Consider the following 21,024-nt stretch of genomic DNA (forward strand, 5'->3'; position numbering starts at 1 on the left):
CTGCATCCCGACAAATCAGCTGCCAACTGGCCAGAGCTCAAGGCTCTGTCAATAGTCCCTGGGGCCTGGCCTGCCCTCAAGGGCCAGGCCTGTCAGGAAGCAGGCCACCCAGCTCTCTCACGCTGCCCGCTTCCTCTCAGTGGCGAAGAGGGTCTCTGGAGATCAGTGTCCTACAGCCCAGTGAGGACCAAAATGGTGGCAGGGATAAAGATGCAACCTCTCACAGCTTGAAGGACATGGTCAAAGGTTGGGGCAGTGGGTATGATATAATGGTTAAGAATGTGGTCTCTGGAGCCAGGCTGCCTGCTTCCGTTCCATCCCCTTACTAGCTGTGTGACCTAGGGCAAGTTACTCACCCTCTCTGTGCTCAGTTTCCTCATCTGTAAAATGGGGGTACAGGCAAGGCCTACCTCATAGGCTTGTGAGGATGAAATGAGTTAATTGAGTACAGCGCTGAGAACAGTATATTGCACACACTAAGTACTGTGTGTGCACAAGTTATGATGATTTGGATATTTCTCCCCTCCCCCCGCGCACTGTGTGTGGTCTCTGTCTCTGTCCCTGCCCCACTCCCACCTCTACCACCTCATATGCCTTCCCTCAAGGACATCTGACAACAGCAAACAGAGCATCCCTCCATTCACTTGCTCGTTCATTCATTCAACAAACATTTATTAGATACCATCTATGTGGGCCTGTCACTGAACTCAGTGCTTTACAGCCTTATCATATTTAGCCCTCAGAATAACCCTTTGTTGCTTTTTACAAATGAGGATGCTGGGGGTTGGAGAAGCTAGGTAACCTGCCCAAGATCACCAGCTGGCAACTGGTGGAGCAGAAATTCAACATGTATGAACTCAACATGATTTCAAAGTCATGCCTCTTCCAGCACAGAGCACACTATAGTTCACGTGGCCCGCTTCCCTGTATCTTTAGAGTTGCTGATTTCTTCTGACTCGGGTCAGGGCTGGACTCAGGTTAGCCTGGGCTGAGAGGGTCTCCTGAAGGGAGGCCCTGAGGGGCAGTGCTGGGGCACAGTGGCCAGCACACGGAGGCGCCCAGGTAATGATGGCTTTTATCATGTCCCTCAGCATCGCCCACCTGAGAGGGACAAGGAGGCCAGATTGGGGGATTCCAAGGCCTAGAAGCCCCAGGAATCTGAGAGCCTCCTGAGAAATCTAGGACTTCAGACCTGGAATAGAGAATGGCTGACTTATCAAGCACTTACTCGATGCCAGGTGCTGTGTTAAGCCTTCTGTTTACATACATTATTTCACTGAATCCTCATTATAACAGTATGAAGTAACTCCTCTAGTCTCCCCAGTTTACAGATGAGGAAACTGAGGCCTTTAGAGGTCGTCCAAGATCACACAGTGGTGGTAACAAAGGCAGTTAGACTTCAGGGCTTTCCCTCACACCCTCCCAGAAAGATCTCTAGTCTTCTAAGTCCATCCCCAGCAGTCACTAACTTTCCCAGGGAGAAAGTTCCAATCCCATCTCATTCTGGATGGAGGGAGCACTTTAAATGCCATCCTGGGGAGTTCCATCCCAAGGCCTAGAAAGAGGAGGAAGCCTAGGACCTGGTAGGCTTCTCCCGGCACTGGCTATATAATTTGTGGGACCCAGTAAAAAGGGAAAATGTGAGGTCCTTTGTTCAAAGAGTATTAAGAGATTTCAAGACTGTAACAGCAGAGCATTAAACCAAGAGCAGGTCCTGTGTGACTGAACAGATCACATGCCCATAAAGTGGGCCCTGGCTCCTCCCCATGGATGGAACCATCAGCGGCATCAGAAAACAGACCAGACTTTGCTGAGTAGGAGCCCCAGCAAGGAATGCAAAGCTCTGAGTTCTAGTTTGTCCCAGCAGTCCTTCAAGCCCTCTGAGCCTGTTTCATCTATAAAGTGATGCACTGTACAGGATGATCACCACTGTCCTTTTCAGCTGGGCGGTTTAGGTTTTGGTGCTGATGCCACAGGGAGCATACTGGGAAAGGGGTGGCATCTGGGGAAGGCTGGCGCTCAGGGGACAGTCTGGGAATCCAGGATCCCTCCAGCCTCCCCAGGCATAGCTTGGTGGTTATCACAGTGACCTCTCCCACGTCTGGAGGTCACCTGTGTGACACCTTCTCCTGAATGAACACAGGCAAGCCGCACACGACACCTATACTGGTTGACTACGAAATACACACATATATTTGAAACAACCAAAACAGATGCCACAAAATCCAGAGGCTAATCTCTTATTTTTCCTTCCTAGGAGAACCCCTGTGAGCCCTGCAAGATCAGGGAGGGGAGTAGGAATATCAGAAAAATATTAATGAAGAACTTAATAGACCCTAACTTCCAGGACTACTTAGTGCTCCACTGGGAGGGCCACGGTCCCAGCACAGCACCTGACAGAGAGAACAGTACAAAGGAGCCACAGACACCTGGTTGGAACCCCAGCTCTGCCATCTACTAGCTGAGCAGCCTGGGGCAAGCAATTTAACCTAAGTCTTGGTATTCTCCTCTGGAAAAATGAAGTAATAATGCCCCCTGTGAGACTGTTGGGAAGACCAAGGGAGATGATATATGTTAAGTACCAGTCCACAGTGCCCAGCATAGAACAGCTAAAAGAATAGAAGCCAACACTCGCCGAGTGCCATCTACTCCTGGGCTGACCCACATGGAATTGCCAATGTTCAACTCGTGTTTATCTACGATAACTACAATAATTATTCCCATTTTAAAGCTGAGGAGACTGAGGCACAGAGAAGTTAATACCCTTTCCTGAAGCTACAAAGCTTAGTAAGAGGAGAAGCTTGGATTGAAACAAGACAGTCTGGCTCCAAAGATTAATAACTGAGATTCCAAATGATGACCCCGAATCATCAAGATAAGTCTAATTATGTTCTGTAGCCTCAGTTTGAGAAGTCAGAGAAGTGTGAAATCCATTTTAGAAAAGTCTCCTCTATGCAAGCTAGTTAAAAAAAAAAAGACTGACTCTGAAATTCATCAAACTGGAAACATCCTCCAGTGAGCCACATCTCATTCCCCCACACCACCCCCATGGCAAATATGTGTGAGGCATTGCTGGGGGCTTATTTTGTTCTTCAACCTGATCTGCCTTCCCTAACACCACCCAGACCCAGAAACATTCGCCAAAAGCCCATTATGATAAACTGTATGGGGCCATTGTCAAATCCATGGGCATAAGACAGAACTTCAGAGAGCTTTCTAGGCTAAAACCAAGGCAAGCTTCCTCCCTAATGGGTGTGTGGCCCATGGGGAGCCCGTGAGACAAGGAGCATGGAGCTGCTTGGGGACTTGCTTTTGAAGGTGCCTCTGGGTTATGTCAATAGTCCTATTTACTATGCTTCAACTGTTCCCCTTAAATAAGGGTTAATGAATGAATCAAGCCTTGATATACATGTGACCCCAGGAAGAGGCTAGGGAAGCGGCAATAAAATGCACTGGGCCAGCAGGATCAGGGAGCAGCAAATTCTGGCTGAGGGTCAGAGGTCCTGCTGTTTGACATTCTCAGCCTGAGAGTGGGGCTCTCTGAACACATGATATGCCTTTCCCAAACCAGAAGCATCTCTGGAATCAACTGCAGAGATGATAAAACAGCTCCTGCAATATATAATTTTCTGCAATTTCTGCCTTTTCACCCTATCTTTTAAAAAAACATATTAAGTTCTTCTAAAACAGCAGGATTGCCTCAATTTGCATCTTTCCGCATGTTAATCAGGCTGCTTGGGAGACCACAGCAAACAGCCTTTCTCTCTGGGATGGTGGCCTGGCCCACTCCAGCATGTTAGGCCTCCCTGACCCAGGAGGTCAGCAAGTGGGCTGAAGGCTGGGAGAGGGTAGCAACACCCGGTGGTGGGGGAGGAGAACGGAAGGCTGCTCTGGCTTCGGTCTTGCTGGCAGCCCCCAGGATCAGAGCAAGGATAAGGCAAGTGCAAAATTTAAGGGACTCCAAAAATCTCAATAATCAAAGATTTTAATGTGATATTTTTTTAAAAAGATTTTTTTGATGTGGACCATTTTTAAAGTCTTTATTGAATTTGTTACAATATTGCTTCTGTTTTATGTTTTGGTTTTTTGGCCTCGAGCCATGTGGGATCTTAGCTCCCCGACCAGGGATCAAACTCGCACCCCCTGCATTGGAAGGCGAAGTCTTAAACACTGGACTGCCAGGGAAGTCCCTAATGCGATATTTTTAAAAATCAAAATCAATGCAAAAATCCATGGTACATAAACTATCAAAAATCTAAATAAAGCCATTTTACAAATAAAGAAACTGAGGCACACAGAGGTCAGGTAACCTGCCCAGGGTCACATAGCTCATAAGCAATGGCATTTGGCCTGGATCCAGAGCCCAAGTTCTTAACCACTTTGCCCTACTGCTCACACGCTGTACCCTAAGAAGCACTTTTAAATAGATGGTGGAACCATGGTGACATTTACTGTCTTCTCTTTAATATTTGCTGCATTTTCCAAATTTCCTGGAATTAGTACATTGTCTTTTTTAGTCTGAAAAAAGAAGACATTGATTAAAAAGAAAAAACCTATGTGGGAAAAGGATCCGAAAAAGAATGGATATATGTATATGTATCACTGAATCACTTTGTCGTACACCTGAAACTAACACAATATTGTAAATCAACTATACCCCAATATAAAATAAAAATTAAATTAAAAAATAAAAATAAAAAGAATCATTAGCCACAACTCTGAAATTTAGCATTCCAGTAGAGAGAAACACAACTCAGAGCTGGGGGTGATTCTGTGACCAGTGACCTTCAGAAGGGCTTCTGCATTCACAGAGGGGCCCAGAGTCCCAGCCCGCCTGGATAAGACTGCAGAAGCAGGAGACCTAGGGTGTAGGCATTCAGGGATAGAAGCAAAGACCCCATAGGCTAGAGTTTATTCTAATGCAGATGGTGAGTATTAAAGTTGGTCTAGGAGACTAGGCCTGTCGCTACACATTGACGGGAATAACCACCTTGAGGTCAAGCTGGTTTTTCTCTGCTGTCTTTTTTTTTTTTTAATTTTTTTTTTTAATTTTTATTTATTATGTTTATTTTTGGCTGTGTTGGGTCTTCGTTTCTGTGTGAGGGCTTTCTCCAGTTGCGGCGAGTGGGGGCCACTCTTCATCGCGGTGCGCGGGCCTGTCACTATCGCGGCCTCTCTTGTTGCGGAGCAGAGGCTCCAGACGCTCAGGCTCAGTAGTTGTGGCTCACGGGCCCAGCTGCTCCGCGGCATGTGGGATCTTCCCAGCCCAGGGCTCGAACCCGTGTCCCCTGCATTGGCAGGCAGATTCTCAACCACTGCGCCACCAGGGAAGCCCTCTCTGCTGTCTTAATGACTGACTTCTCAAGCAATCCAATCAGTTGTGTAACTGTTGATTTGGTCATTCAGAGGCTGAATACTCCAGACTGACTGTTTTTCCTCCTGCTCACTGAGCCTGTGTGTCTGGGATACTAACCAAAATCCATCAACTAAAGTTCAAAGAAAAATGGAACAATTCAGCTATGAGGATGTTCACTGCAGTATTAATTATACTGTTTCCTTTAAGAGAATAGCTTTAATAAATTATGGCCCATCCATAAACAGAAAAATGATATACAGCTATTAAAAATGTCTTCCAAGAATATCTAGTGACATGGGAAAATAAATCTGGTTACCATATTCTACTAATTATAAGAAAAAACTATATATTTGTACGCCCAGAAAAAAAACCTTGGAGGAAATGCATCAAAATGTCAACAGTGATTATCTCTTGTTGATGCTTCTATTCTTTGTATTTTCCAACTGTCTGTTAGAAACATGTTATTTTTCTAGCATCAGGAAAAATGTTTTTGTTTTGTTTTCTTTCATTCTGTTTTTTTTTTTAACCAGAAAGATAATTTCTAAGACCAAAACATTACAAATTAACTTTTTTAAAAGGTGATGTCTGAATCCTGATCATTTATCATGCAGGACACTTACACCCGTGCTGGCCACACACACATTTTTCCCAAACATCAACCTGCATATTCTGACACTCAGAAAACCTTCACCACTTCACCCCACTTCACCTTACCTCTTTCTTCTTATCTTTCTCCCTCCCTCCCAGGACTCTTCCTGAGCCTCCCATATAGAGACACTGGGCTCTCTCTGAAGTTTGTCTTTAGAACAATGAGAGTTCTGACTTTAACAGGATTCAAAGCTAAGCTCTCCGGCCACAAGGTCCCACACAACCTGGCCCCCACACTCACCCACACCCTTGCCTCTCTGATGTCACTCATCACTCGTCTCCTGTTCCTGGGCCTTTGCAAGAGCTAATCTCTTTGCCTGGATCCATCTTCCCCCAGGTAGCTGCAAGGGCTCATTGCCTCACCTGTATGTATTTTGGAATAGCGTGTAGTATATCCATGACTTTTCCTTCAGGATACTAAAGAGTGCTATAAAATATTTGTTATAAAAAAGAGGCAGGGTTGAGGACCACTGCTGTACTGTGATTGATTGCTGGTTGGCAATTTCTGTCTCTCATACTAAATTGGAAACTCTGGGAGGGCATGAACTGAGCCAAAGCATATCTGATGAAATGAAATGAATGAATACACGAGCAGGCTGGTGATACCTAAAAGGGGTGGGGGAGGGGCAGCTGCAGTGTGAAGCTTTGACTCCCTTGGCTTGTGAGAGGTGAGCCACACTTTGGCCAGTGTGTGCAGGGACCTGACTGGGAGGCAGTGAGAATGTGCATCCGGCCAGGATCTCCTGGCTCCAGAGCAAGGCTGGTCTGGGTGGCTGGCAGCCCTAAGGGTAGCTAAGGGTCTGGGGAGGGGAAGGCAAGGAGCTATCTGCTTCCTGCACCCGCAACACCCCCCTGCCTCTCTCCAGAAGCCCAGCCACTCACCATGCCTGCTAAAGGCTACTGGCCTGACAAAGACCACAAAGCCCACAGCTGTTCCATGTACCATGAAGACTCGGGACTTCCCTGGGTGAGGGAAAGACTCCCTGAACCAAGGCTTGGGCTAGAATCCTGCTATCTTAGGCAGGTCACTTCAACCTCTCTGCACGTGTACACTGGGTTACTCACACCTACCCAGGCCTGAGCCCCATGGTGACAATCAAATAGACTGTTAACATGAGAGTCTTGGTCAACTCTGAGGACTATGCAAATATTGCTCAGTATTACACAGAAAAATCATTGTTTTACTGATGAACATAATGAATTCTTTGGTCATTCAGAGCCCCTTCAGGAGATTAACTTGTCGTTGTCAACATCAAGCATCACTGAATAATATTTTGGATCAAATTCGGATTGTTGGAACTTTCTTGGTATTTAAATTCCAGATGAGAAGGGTTTTTCTATAACCCATCAAAGCACGCTGGTGACCCGCTGGAGTCTACTCTAATCCTTTGCTGGTCCCTGCCCGCCCACACCATCCCCATGGATGAAGGGAGGGTTTGTCTGCTTTGACAGAATATATTCATTTGAGCAGGAAGCCCTGCTCTGGTGAAAAACCATCTCTCAGACTCCACCCTCTTCCTTTGATCCTCCTACTGAATGCTGGAACGACAGAAGCAAAGCCGTTCAGATGTAATTATTTTAATTCAGCCAGATGCTGGGAATTAGTCTCTTTTCCTTGCAAGTATTCTAGGGAAAGATAGAACTCAGCCAAAGATGCCCCAAAAGAAAAGGAGCTGACAATATCAAGAGGAAGGGAGGGAGCCCCCCCCAAACCCCACTTGCTCTGAAACAGCTTAAATCAAAGAAACTGCTGTCATCCCTGGATGAAGGAGGGGAAGGGAGGAGTGGGGAAGGAGGAGGAGGAGGCAGAGCCTAATGGGTATTAAACTCAGACTGTTTACCAATCCCGGAAAACTAGACCAATAACAGCACCCAGCTTTGTCTACAGCTTTAGAATTTCCAAAGCACTTTCACTTACATTACTTTATTTAATTACAAACTAGGGAGGAAGTCACCGACTGAGTTATAAGCATGGGGGCAAACTGAATCTAGGCTTCAGGGAATTCAGATTCAACCTTTCCCAGACACCCACTAGGAGCCCAGCCCCTGCTAGGCACAGGCACCTTCACGATCTCCTTTAATCCTCAGAGCCAGCCTATCAGCCCCAGCATACATGTGGGGAAACTGAGGCTCAGGAAGCTTGAACAGAAGCTCTAGTCTACACATCAGCTGCATTCTCTCCCTTGTTGGGACTCTGACAGCGTTGAGGTCGCCAGCATATATAGGCATAGGAGTTTTCATCATCACCTGCTACTAAACATTTGGTTTGTGCTTCCTATTCATTCAATCACAGATTCACGAAAGAAGCCCTGTGATCACCTACTGCACGCCACGCCCTCTGCTGGGTGTATACGAGGGGGAGGTTTAGTCCTGCGGTCAAGTTCCTCCAGACCCACTGAGGTAAACAGACAAGTAGAGAAACCAGATTGAGCAATTGTGTTTGAGATGATTTGGTCATTGTTATACTGCCCTGTCCTAACAATTCTGTGTCTTATTCTCCAACTGGAAGCCCCTGAAAGCAGAGTTTGGGACACTACAGCCTAGTCATTAAAGACCCTGGCTCTAGGACCAGACTGCCTGGGTTCACATCTCTTCTACTCAGTGGCTGTGTGATCTTGGGCAGGTCCCTTAACCTCTCTGTAAAATGAGGACCATAATACATCAGATATTATAATACATCATTCTACGGATACATACATCAGATAAATAAACTGACACTATACACCACTTAGCACAGTGTGTGTCTCAGAATAATCGCTCAATTAATATTGGCTAACAATTTATACCTCCATACATACCAGTAGTTCTCAAAGTATGGACCAGGAACCCCCAAGGGAGTCCACGAGGCCAAAGCTATTTTCATAATAATGCTGATAAGACATGGAGTTTTCTAGAAGTTATCCAACAGTGATATCATAACAGATTGACTGCAGAAGCTGATATGAGAACCCAGCTCTTCTGTTAAGCCAGACGTTAAAGCGATTTTTTTTAATATAAAGTAAAGCACCCTTCTCACTAAATGACTTTTATTTTGGAAAATATAGTTATTTTTCAAAAAAGATGTTACTTCTGTTAACCTATAATGGGTTAAACTATTGTTATTTTTAAATGAATTAATACATAATTTAAATTTCTTTTTTTTTTTTTTGGCCGCACCGTGCTGCTGCATGTGGGATCTTAGTTCCCCAACCAGGGATTGAACCTGCGCCCCCTACAGTGGAAGCGTGGAGTCTTAACCACTGGACTGCCAGGGAAATCCCTCAATTTTAACTTCTAATATGGTAAATACTGATAGCTAATGGATACAATAGTTATACTGCCTTCCCAGGAAGGTCAGAAAATGCTGTTTCTCCTCATCCCTCCCAGGCCCTCTAATCTGAGCTGGATCCAGCCCCATAGGAAGCTGAGTTCCCAGGTTACCCCAGAATTGGTCTTGTGCTCACACTGTCGCTGTCTCCTCCGTTTCTCCTTATGACCTTCTATGTTCTCACCTGTGGCTCCTAATTAACCTAAGGGGCATGCAAGCCTGGGTAGTTTAGGGGAATAAGCCTGGGTTTCAGAATCAGGCTGACCTGGATTAGAACCCTGGCTCTACCACTTATTGTCCTTGAACAGGTGATTAGCCTCTCTGAACCTCACTTTCCTCAACCATAAAATGGGAATGACAATGGTTACCCTACCTCTTAGGATTGTTGTCAGAAGTAGTGATAACATGTAAAATGCCCAGACATTGACAGACAGAAACTATCATCATTACTGCATTTTATCAGCATTATTAGCTATTGGGTCCCCTGAGCCCCTTCTTCGGTGCTCGGCTACCTGCCAGCTGTCCCCATCTCCTTCTTTTCCACGGTGCCACAGAAGAAGCAAAACCAAGGGCTGCCTAGGATTGCAGACTCTGGCTTCCCAACACACACACACACACACACACACACACACACACACACACACACACACACACCACATGCTCTCACTCCCTCAGCCCCATGCAGGGGTGTCACCCTACTCCAGAGCTAAAAGTGAAAAATGACGACTAAATGCCAAGCGCCCAGGCTCCAAGACTGAAAAGGCCCCTCTGTTGCCAGTGTCAGTGCCAAGGCAGTCTTGGCTCAAGGACAAGTGAGCGGTGGCCATGATGGGGAGTGGACCAGGGCTCCCAGCCCAGCTCTGCTGCTGACTGTGGGCGAGTTTCTTCCTGTCTCTGGGCCTCAGCTCAGCTGTAAAAAGGGAAGACACCTTCTAGCTCCGATATTGTGGACTTCTACGACAGCCAGGTCAGACTGAGGAGCCCTGTCTTCCCCCAGTCCCTCCAACGACACATAACGACCCTGTGGTCCCAGGGTCACAGAGAGGCCAGCTTGCTCTCTGTCACTGCTTCATCCCCACCCCCACCAGGTCCTGTCCCGGAGTCCCTCTGCCACTCACCCTGCAGTTGCTGAGCTCCTCAGCGGACAGGACGATGGTGCCACATTTCTTCCCTGGGACACCACTGGGAGAGGAGAAGATGAAAGATTGGAAAGTCAGACAAAGACAGAGACACAGGCCTGAACTCTCCCTGAATCAGCCCTCTTCATCCTCCTCCCACCCCCCCCCCCAACCATCCAGCAGATCTGCCCCAAAGCCCCTAAGAAGACAGAGTCTCCTGTGGCCTAGGGCACTACTTCCTGGGCCAGGCCCCCAGGCCTGGAGCTGCCCCGCCCCCTGCTCCCCAAGAGCCCGCCAAGAAGGGTACTGTCTGCAGTGAAAGTCCTAGAATTGGAAAAGCATCCAGACTCACCCGGAGGCTTCCAGACCAGTGGTCCTCAAACTTTCCATCCAAAGACCACTTCTGTGGGCAAAAGACCTCGTGGGCTAGCCACCCCACCCTGCGCCCAGCTGATCCCCAGAGTCCCGGAACATTCCAGCTCTGAGCCACTCTGATTCATCGTAGGTGGGAGAGCAGTAAGAGGGGGTAAAGCAGGAGGACTGGTATACTCTTGGTGGCAGCTTGCCGGGCCCTCTCCCATGGCTCCCTCCCCTTAAACTTCTTGGCTGGGGTCTCTCTGGGGGAGAGATCCCGGCCAACCATGTGCGTCCTCTGTGAGGGAGGCAACCAGGACATGAAGTCAGCCCACCCAGAGAATCCCCTCTAGGAGGGCAATTCCCAGGGTGGGGCTCTACCCAGGGGATCTGCACTACCTCTTCCTTTGATCAGGAGGGACCCCTCCCCCAGGCACCAGCCCATCCCACTCCGATGTTCAGGACTAACCCAGGGGGGTCCCAGTGCAGCCAGGGGCCACTGGAAGGGAGAAGAAAATGGCATGTTGTCCAGTAGCTGTGTGACTTTGGGCTCACTACTACACCTCTCTTGAGTCTCAGTTTCCTGGCCCATAAAATGGGTGTAATTGTAGCATCCATTTTACTAACTAATATGCACACACATAGTGCCTGGCACAGAGAAGGCCCTCAAGAGCACCATTTCTCTCCCTGCCCGGTTTCCTTTACAATTGTGCAAAGCTGATAAAATCCAGCCCCACACTTGGGCCAGCCTCAGGGCCACCAGCATGTTGACTGTGGATCACATTTTGAGAACCACTGATGGAGCTCTCCCCCGTGCCAGCTCTTAAAGGGAGAGGTTCTCAAACAGGGGAGGCATGGGAGCTGGCCCTGAGGGCTGATGAGACAGCCCAAATCTCTCCAAATCAGGTGAGCAGAGCAGGGGCTGCATCTCGAGGTTCCCCTGCCATAGGCAGGTGGCGGTGCCTGCCAGCTTGTCCCCCTAGACTTGGGCAGCTGGTCTGAGTAACCCAAAGCCCCTCCCTACCTCCCCCGCCCCCCAATCTGGCCCTCCTTGCTAGTAAAGATTGATTTGTTTGACCAGGGAGATAGAATCCTCACACCAGCCTCCTCTGTCCAATGGTTCTCCAACTGCTCCTCTCTTTGCCTCTTAGCCCCTCTTCTATTTCCAATCTTTCCTTCCACGCTCTCAGCCCCAATCTGCTCCCACCCGCTTGCTCGGCCTCTCTCTCTCTCTCTCTCTCCCTCCCTCCCTCTCTCTGGTCTTTCTTGCTCTCCCTTTCTGTTTCTCTCTCTGACTCCTGCTCCCTCTCCAATTGTTGCTTCTCTACTCTTCTTATAAACCAGCATCCATATACTTCCTGGGTTGTGAGCATCCCTGGGTCCCCTGAAGGCCTCTTTCCCACATCCCGCTAGTCTGGTGGCCAATCCAGCTGCTGGGACCCCAACTTCTAGGAGCCCTCTGCAAAGGCCAGTGGAGCTTTGCTTACTCAGCCAAAATGCTCATCTCCAGAGGCACCTCCAGGCTGGTCCCCCAAGCAGATGTTCCCTACCCTGGCTTCCCCACCCCTGCCAGGTGAGGACCCTTTCTCCAACCAGGAGAGGAAAGGGAAAGAGTGGGAGGGTCTTCGTTGCCATATCTGCGTGACGCCAGCCAAAAGCAGATGTTCAGGGTGGGGGCTGAGGGAACAAGGCCAGCCCACCGCAGCTGGTAAGCAAATGCGGAAAGTAAGGATTTAGCAGAAGCCACTCTGTGAGCAGGCTGACATCCAGCAGTGGAAGCAATGGAGAAGACGGGGAGGAGATGAAGAGAAGAGAGGGGAAGGGTTAGAGGAGGTGGGAGGTGGAAGAAAACTGGCCGGGGGAGAGGAAGGGAAGGAAGAGTGCCCAGCCCCTGCTGATTCCCAGAAACAGCCCCTACCTCTAAGCCCCACCCTGCTCCCTGAAGTCCTATGAGCCACTGGGGTTGGGGATGTGGGAGCTCTAGCCTGGACGGGGGGAGGGCCAGCTGCGGAGTGGCCCAAAGTGCCACTTTAGGAGGGACCCAGGACCCTCTCTGTGTCCCTGACCAGGGCTGAAGGCACAGTGGTAGGAGCAGGGACTGGGCCAGGGCTCTGAGGCCCTCTCTGCAGAGCTGGCTGAATGTCTGAGGACTCCAGGGCCAGAGATGTCTGGTGGCCTACCCGTTGGATACAGCTGGCATGGGTTTGCCTGTCCTGGAATTCAGGCTGAATGCTCCTATTCTGTGGAGAGAGAGAGAGCAGGTCATGAGCTGAGTACCCCCATCCTGAGAGGCCAGAGCACTCGGCATCTAGATTCTTGGAGACGGGTTTCTGTTCTGGGTCAAACATCAAAACAGGACCAAGAGCCACAGGCCAGAGGAAGGAGAGGTCTTCTTCCCAAACCTTGTTGTGAAGCCCTGGGCAGCTCCAACCCCAGTGGTTCTCAAAGTGTGGACCCCAGGCAAGCAGCATCACAGCCCCTAGAAATGTGTTAGAAATGTAAATGCTCAGGCCCTTGCCCAGACCTGGAGTTGGAGCCCAGTAGTCTGTACTAAACAAGCCCTCCAGGTGATGCTGATGCCTGCTACAGTTTGAGAACCTCTGCTCTACCTCTTTGAGCCTCAGTGTTCGGGCTGTGAAATGGGGAGATTGCTGAGCTAATCACATGAGACCATGGAGACAAAAGACTGTCTGGTTCAGAATAGATGCCCAGTGAAAGGGAGCCATTCATAGGTCTAGCCTGGGAGACAACTAGACTTAGACACATGAAAACTTCATGTGTCTTCAGTGGGGAGAGTAGATCCCCCCTCCTTCACCAACACCCAGCATCTCGACATTTTAGATCCCGCTTACCCTTTAAGGCTCCTACCACTAGCCATCCCCTACCCCAAGTCTTCCTTGATCCCTCCTGAAGGTGTGTCCCTCCACCAAAGGTGGGCCAGGGGACAGCACAGACCCAAATAACTCATGTGCATTTGATCCAGGCAGTGGGGAGCTGAGAGGGGCAGACACAAACTCACTCCTGGGACCCCAAACTCTATAAACTTCAGAGCCCCCAAACATAAGTTTACTCCCTGTTCTCAATAAATGATAGCTATTTATCACTATTTTCTGTGAACCCAGAGGATGAGACCTTTGGGGGGACAGTGAGGCCTTTCTGGGGACCCTGAAGTTACCACATAGTTACTGGGGGTCAGAGACAAGGGCCTGGGAGAGAGACCACCCACACACACACACAATAACACATTCTGCAGTTATTGATCACGGTGAGGGGACAGCATCCAGTGTGAACTTGGCAGAAGCAAGTGGGGGGCTTTTCTGCCCACCCTGCCCTATGACCTGGACACTTGTCCTAGTGTGCAGGCCTCTCTTGCCTGGGCCCTACTCCTGGGGCTTCCTGAAACAGGGACAAGAGAGGTCACCCCATCACCTGGCCAACCTGGCTGGTCCCTGAAGCCACCCTTAGGCTCCACTGTGAGAAGCCTTGGGACTCCACATCCCAGAGCCTGCTCAGTGTAATAATAGTCTTCCCCTAAAAGCACTTAAAACCCTATGATGCAGGGGCAGGGCAGGATAGGGAGGGCCTCACCATGCCCAGCTCTGGCCTCAACAAGTTATGAACAATCTGAGGAATACTCTTTGTGAGTAGATCCCTGGGTTCAAATCCCAGCTCTTCTACTTCCTAGCTGTGTGGCCTTGGGCAAATCAATTTCCCTCTCTGGGCTTCAGTTTCTTCCCCTGTAAAATGATGGGGTGGGGTGTGGGAGTGGGGTAGATAGTATCTCGGGCCATGCTAAAGAACATGGGGTTCTAATAACTGAGCCAGGGTCCCTCCAAGATAACTGGGTTAAAAGCCCTGCAAGGGCAAGGCCCACGAGGTCTCCTTATTTTCGATTGTCTGTTATGACTGGCTGACTGCTTTGCCCCTCCCCTGAGCCAGCCCTCAGCAAGGATGAATAGGAAGTTGGCCCATCACTGAGGAAGCAAACCAGACAGGTCCCACTCCCCTGAACACTTACGTGAGGGACTTCTCCAGGCGGCTCCCAGGGGACCCCACAATCTCTCCAAGGGTGCAGAAGGCCTGGCCCAGAAAATCCTGCACATCCAGAGTACAGAAAAGACCACTGTCACCCACTCTGCTCACAGCCATCCCACCTCCCCCATCACCCCACCCCTGGAAGTATGAGGGCTCTGAAATGACAGGATGCAGCATCAGACACACTCTGTGTCACAGTGAAGCCCAAGGCCAACTCAGAGTTTGGCATTTAAGAGACTTTCAGAATTGCTGGGCAGGCACTGGCAGAACTCACGTGTTTGGATAAATCAGGACTCTTGGAGTCAACGTCATATCTGCAGGGAACACAGAGAGATGGTGAAGGCAGCTGGGGCATCCTGCCCCAAATTGCCTGGCTTCTTGAGCTGAGCCAGGACCCCTGCTCCCCCAAAACCAGGCACCAACACAGTGGATATTTCTGGGAGTAATAGCAGGGAGATGCAAATGGGAGCCTTCTAAGGTGCTAGTCTGTCTCTTGATCTGGGTGGTAAATGGATATCAAAATGCATCATTGCGGTAGCGCTATTAAGATTTGGGCACTTCACTATATATGTTATACCTCGTTAAAAATTGAAAAAATAAATAAACTTGCTCTGCCACCCTGGCTGGTTCACAGGTACCCGAGCCACCCTGCTCTTCACTGACTGTTCTCCCATCTTCCCAGCTAAGGCTCAGCTGCCCTTGGACTTCAGTACCTTGCCTTTGACCTTCCCTGATTGTTCCCTTTTGCCCAGGCCTGCCCACACTGCCCTCAGACCTGGGCACTCAAGAAAGAGGGGGGCATGAATACCTGTACCTCAGCCCGCCACAGGCAGCTGATCCTGCAGCTGGGCACCTCCCTTCACCTGGGGCCGGCTCACCCACAGCCTCACCTGCAGCCCTTCCCTCCTGCATCCCGCCTCTACTCACACTGGCCATCTGTGTAGCCAAACAGTCATTCTAGGTACAGACAACTCCTGCTGAGGGGCAGTCGTCATTGTGCCAGTTCCCTTCCCTGAGCACTTCCTCTCTCCAAAGTGTCACCAGGTGACTTCCCTACAATGGGCTGCATTGACTGCTCTGGGCCTCAAGTCCTCCTACTGCTGCCTCCAAAGTCATTTCCTTTCACTGCATTTTTTTCCTTTGCTCTCTCAGGTGCCAACCCCTCTTTTCTTCCCCACTCAGTCCACAATTCTCTAGGGTACAGTCCTTTCTAATCACCCTAGACCCCGAAAAAACAACAAAACACCACTCCTCCACCTGCTCATCAGACTAAAATCCCACCATCATCCTTAACCTCAGGAGAGGGGCACTCTGCATCTTTGTGATAAACACACAGATGCTTTGAGCCCCATCAGCCAAGTTACCTCTGCAGGAGGGGAAACTGGAGGGGACCCTCTCCCAGAACAAGCTTTGACAGAGGGAGAGGTCAATGGGAAGCTGGGGGGAAAAGGGCTCCCCAGAATTAGAGCTGGGCTGCCCCCAAGATCTTTCCTCAACACCCCCCCGAATCAGGTAGCTTGCCCAGCACCCTCCCACACTGAGACAAATGGGGGGGGGTGCATTTGTTCCCCCTCCCCACCTCCTTTCCACCTCCTGATGAAGGTGGGGCTGGATTCAGCTAATTGTCACTTTTATCCCAGGCCAACCCTGGGTTCCTCTACTATCACAGCTCCCCCCTACCTTCCCTAGTGAGGAAACTCCCGCCCCACTACAGGTCCTGTAGCCCCACCTCCCAGCCATGGTTCCTTCCCCAGCTCCATCCTCAGCACGATCTTCTACTTACAGGTCAAAACGGAGGTTCTGCTTCTCCTCGAAGAAGTAATCCACGATGAATTTGCGCACAAAGTCGGGATTGAGTGTGTTGTCGATGACTTCAGTGCGTCCGAACTACAAGAGGAGATGGGGCGTGGATCGCACGGCCAGGCTGGTGGAACAGGGAAGCACGGGGCTCGGAGCCCCTCAGTCCTGAACCCCGTAATGATGGAAGCCACGCCTCTCCCAGCTCCTGCCCCCACCCCCACCCCCCCATCAAGGGGAGATCTCCCACATCTACAGTGGAAGCTGTCCACCTATGGCTCCCATCTCCAGTGTCACTTTATTCTCCCTTTCTCTATATAGGCTCCACTCAAGTGAGATGGTTTTGATACCTGGATACCTGAGCAGGCCCTTCACTTGCTCACCTCACTGCCTTTGCCTGGGCTGTGTCCTCCACCAGGCCTCCCCTTCTCAGCCAATGGCACATCCTCCACTCCTGCAAGGCCCGTTGTTAATGCCGCCTCCTCCAGGAAACCTTCCTGATTCCTCCAACCAGAGAATTACTTCTCTCTGAGCCACCACTGAACTTGTGCCACCTCTATGACCGCCTTCCTTCTCTGACTGATTCCTCATTAGGTGTGTATTGATTTGATGCCCCAATTGTAAATGCAAGGCAGAGACAGGGACTGTGGGATCTTTGAAGGTCCCATCTCTTGCCCTTGTGTAATCCCCTCCCCTTGAATGTGGGCTGGAGCTAGTGACTCACTTCTAATGAAGACTGGACTAGAGCACAAGCCACTTCCAAGGTTATGTTATAAACGACTATGGCTTCCGTCTTGGGCGCCCTCTCTCTCTTGCGTGCTCACTTTTCTTTTTTTTTTAATTAATTAATTTATTTATTTATTTATTTTTGGCTGTGTTGGGTCTTGGTTTCTATGCGAGGGCTTTCTCCAGTTGCGGCAAGCGGGGGCCACTCCTCATCGCGGTGCACGGGCCTCTCCCTATCGCAGCCTCTCCTGTTGCGGAGCACAGGCTCCAGACACGCAGGCTCCGTTGTTGTGGCTCAGGGGCTTAGTTGCTCCGTGGCATGTGGGATCTTCCCAGAACAGGGCTCGAACCTGTGTCCCCTGCATTGGCAGGCAGATTCTTAACCACTGCGCCACCAGGGAAGCCCGCTTGCTCACTTTGATGAAGCCACATGCCATGATGTGAGCTGCCCTATGGAGAGGCCCATGTGGCAAAGAACCAAGGCTATCAGCCAACCCACCCCTGAGAATCTAAATCTTACCAAAGACCACTGAGTGAACTTAGAAGTGGATCCTGCCCCAGCTGAACCTTGAGAAGACTGAGGCCCTGGCCAACACCTTGACTACAGCCTTGTGAGAGACCCTGATGTAAAGGATTCCACAGAGCTACACCCAGATCCATGACCCTGTTGTTTAAGTGGCTAAGCTGTGGGCTAATCTGTTACTCAGCAATGCATAACTAATTCAGAGACTTAACTTTCTTGGTAACCCCTGCAACATATACACTAGAGTTTGGCACACACTGGACACTCAATAATTAAATCGCATTAAACTCCCTGAATGACTTAAAGCAAGTCACTCCCCATTTCTGGGCATGAGAATTATGTAAAGGGTTTGTTAAAACATAGATTGTAGGTTCTGATTCAGTGGGTTTAGGATGAGGGCTAAGAATCTGTACTTCTAAAAATGCAGGTGACACTGATGTTGCTGGTGCAGGGACCTCCCTTGGAGAACCACTGGGCTAGACTGTGGTCCACAGAGCTGGGAGCTCCCAGGAGCCTTCCCATGTCATGGAGGGGGGGGGGCAGTGTGGGCACCGCTCCGGGCTACCAGTTCCATCAAAGCAGCTCTTTTACGTCTTCAATCCACTAGATATATTTGGTGAGATTTTATTTTTAAAAAGGGATATGGGTCTAAAAGATAAAGTGTAAAAGCACTGTACACTCCATGATGGTAGGGCATGATATTCCCCAAACTAAACAAGATAGGCAGACAAAATGAAAATATTTTAAATAGGTTGTCAATCATTCTTAGCATGTCTCCAGTTATCTGGGACATAGCTAGGTGTCCCCTTCTCCCCTGAAGTAAGTTAGAAACCTGCAAAGAGAACCTCCCACCCAAGGCAGTGTGGGGTCATCTGGGGAGCACTAGATTTGGCACCTTCCTGCCCTCAGGCCCACAGAGAATCAATCTCTCATTCCCGTCAATTCCATCAGCTAAATCTCTCCCCTCTCCCTGCCTCCTCTTCCGTGGCCTTGGTCAGGACTCTTCATTTTCTCACCTCAATCACTGCAATAGCCACCTCCTGGCAGGTACCCCAGGTAGGCCAATCGCTAATGCTTAAGGACTCAGCTCCCCGAAAGTCCAGCTCTCTAACTCCCACCCCTTCCCTTGCACTCCCATAATCCTCCTCACATCCCTATGGCTGCACTCATCACAAGACCTGATAATGATCTACTCTTTCCATTCCACTAGACTGAGCTTCTCAAGCAATGGGGAGGATCCAAGTTTTCCTCATCTTTGCAGCTCAGGACCTGACACAGTGTTTAACAGAGTCACAGGCTCACAGTCCCACATGATTATAGCACCAGCAGCTGCAGTAAACACTTCACACCGTATTACCTTATTTAATCCTTTTTTGGTAGGCTTCCCTATTTTATGGATGAGAAAATGAAAGCACCAAAAAGCCAAGTAATTTGTCCAGGGTCACATGGCTAATAGCTGCTGACTTCAAGGCACAACCCAGGCATTCTGGCTCACGTTCTCTACGCCATGTTGCCCTACATATAAGGTCCTGAGGGCAAGGACGGCAGAAGTCCACTGCTCCCAGTGACTGGTATACAGTAGGTACTCATTGTTGAATGAAGTAAGGTTGAATGAGGAAATCGATGAGAGGGTTTGAGTCCCAACTTCATCACAAGCTGACTGTGTGACTTGATCGGAGACTTTCAAAGCCTCAGTTTCCTCATCAGAAGATGGAGAATAATACTTGTTCTGCTTGCTTCTTAGAGTTACCCAATTCAATTATGAATTCAACAGTTTTTAAGCACTTATAAAGTAGGCCAGGCAGTGTGGTGGGTGCTGGGTTACAAACATAAATAGAACACGAATCCTGTACTTAAGGACTTCTCTATCATAGGTGGGACAGCTCAAACACAAATAACTACGATACAGTGTGATAACACTGTTAACAGAACTATATACAAAGGTCTAAGGCAGGGTGCTCCCCCCTGGCTGGGGAAGTGTGAACGTTATTAAAATGTACAAAAAAGCAGATCACTGGGCGTCCTGTTTTGCATACTAGTCCAGGTATCTGATTTCATAGAGGTCTGCATCGTTCATCATCTCTGAGCTACGTCACAACTCGGTAAATTACAGAAAGCATAGAGTAATGCAGATGGTTTTATCCATAGAAATGCAAATGGATTTTCCTCAGTGGAATGCAATTGATTATTTGATTATTACCCTGTGGATACAGACCAATTTTGCAGCTATTTGTAAATTCATTTCAGCATTCCTGATTTCATATATGTGTGTGTTGTTGGAATTATTTGAACCAGTTATAACATCTTTCTGGGTCCCTCATTGATTAATAAGTTGAATAAATCTTTGCCGTGTGTTCATTTTCTATTTCTATGGGAATCATGATTTTACCTTTAAAAAAAGTATCCTTTAACAGGAGATTTTTAAAAATACCCATGCTTGGAATTCCCTGGAGGTCCAGTGGTTAGGACTCCGTGCTTTCACTGACGAGGGTGAGGGTTCAATCCCGGGTAGGGGAAGCACAGCAAAAAACAAAAAACAAAAAAAAACCCCATCCATGCTCAAGCCCTACCACAGGCCAATTAAATCCGAATCTCAATGGGTGGGGCCTGAACAACTGTATTTTTTAAAAGTTTCCTACATGATTCTAAGATGCAGATGGAGTTGAGAACCACAGATTCTCAGTAGGAACACGGTAGGAGGAAGGAAGAAAACTAACATTTACTGAGCCCCTTACTGAATGCTTAGTAGATCAAGTGGATCATTGAATTATCTCATTCAATTCTCACAAAAACCCTGTGACCATTTACCCATTTTACAAGTGAGAAAACTGAAAACCAGAGAGGTTAAGTGACTTGCCCAAGCTCACACAGCTAGGCACAGCTGGGATCTAAACCTAAGAATGTCTAACTCCAAAGCTCATTTTATATTTATATATATATATATATATATATAATTTGAAGATCTAATTGGCTTTATTAAATGATTCACGAATCAGGCAGCATCTCATCTAGGAAGCGCAGAGATACTCCCCAAGGCTCATTATATTTTTACTTCATCTAACTGCCAAGAGTCCTCAAGCATTATGAAAGCCAAATAAAGATGAGGTTTACTTCACAAGCATTTATAGAAGCCTCCCTGTGTGCAAGGCCATAGGAAGGA

General features: G+C 48.8%; 1 protein-coding gene across 2 annotated transcripts in view; it reads right to left on the reverse strand.

Annotated features, from left to right (window-relative positions):
- The window catches only part of CPNE5 (copine 5), an 86,999-nt gene that overhangs the window by 33,825 nt on the left and 32,150 nt on the right, over nucleotides 1-21,024 (reverse strand). Inside the window, exons 4-9 of one of the 2 annotated variants that reach the window (XM_057554985.1) lie at nucleotides 16,602-16,705; nucleotides 15,093-15,132; nucleotides 14,802-14,878; nucleotides 12,964-13,023; nucleotides 10,782-10,832; nucleotides 10,430-10,493 (exon numbers count right to left, since the gene is read on the reverse strand). In XM_057554985.1, coding sequence (XP_057410968.1) covers nucleotides 10,430-10,493; nucleotides 10,782-10,832; nucleotides 12,964-13,023; nucleotides 14,802-14,878; nucleotides 15,093-15,132; nucleotides 16,602-16,705 — 396 coding nt within the window. The remainder of the gene's footprint in view (nucleotides 1-10,429; nucleotides 10,494-10,781; nucleotides 10,833-12,963; nucleotides 13,024-14,801; nucleotides 14,879-15,092; nucleotides 15,133-16,601; nucleotides 16,706-21,024) is intronic. The other variant, XM_057554986.1, reaches the window with a different exon arrangement.

This window comes from Balaenoptera acutorostrata, chromosome 10, assembly GCF_949987535.1.
Source record: "Balaenoptera acutorostrata chromosome 10, mBalAcu1.1, whole genome shotgun sequence".
In the NCBI taxonomy this organism is placed as follows: Eukaryota; Metazoa; Chordata; class Mammalia; order Artiodactyla; family Balaenopteridae; genus Balaenoptera; species Balaenoptera acutorostrata.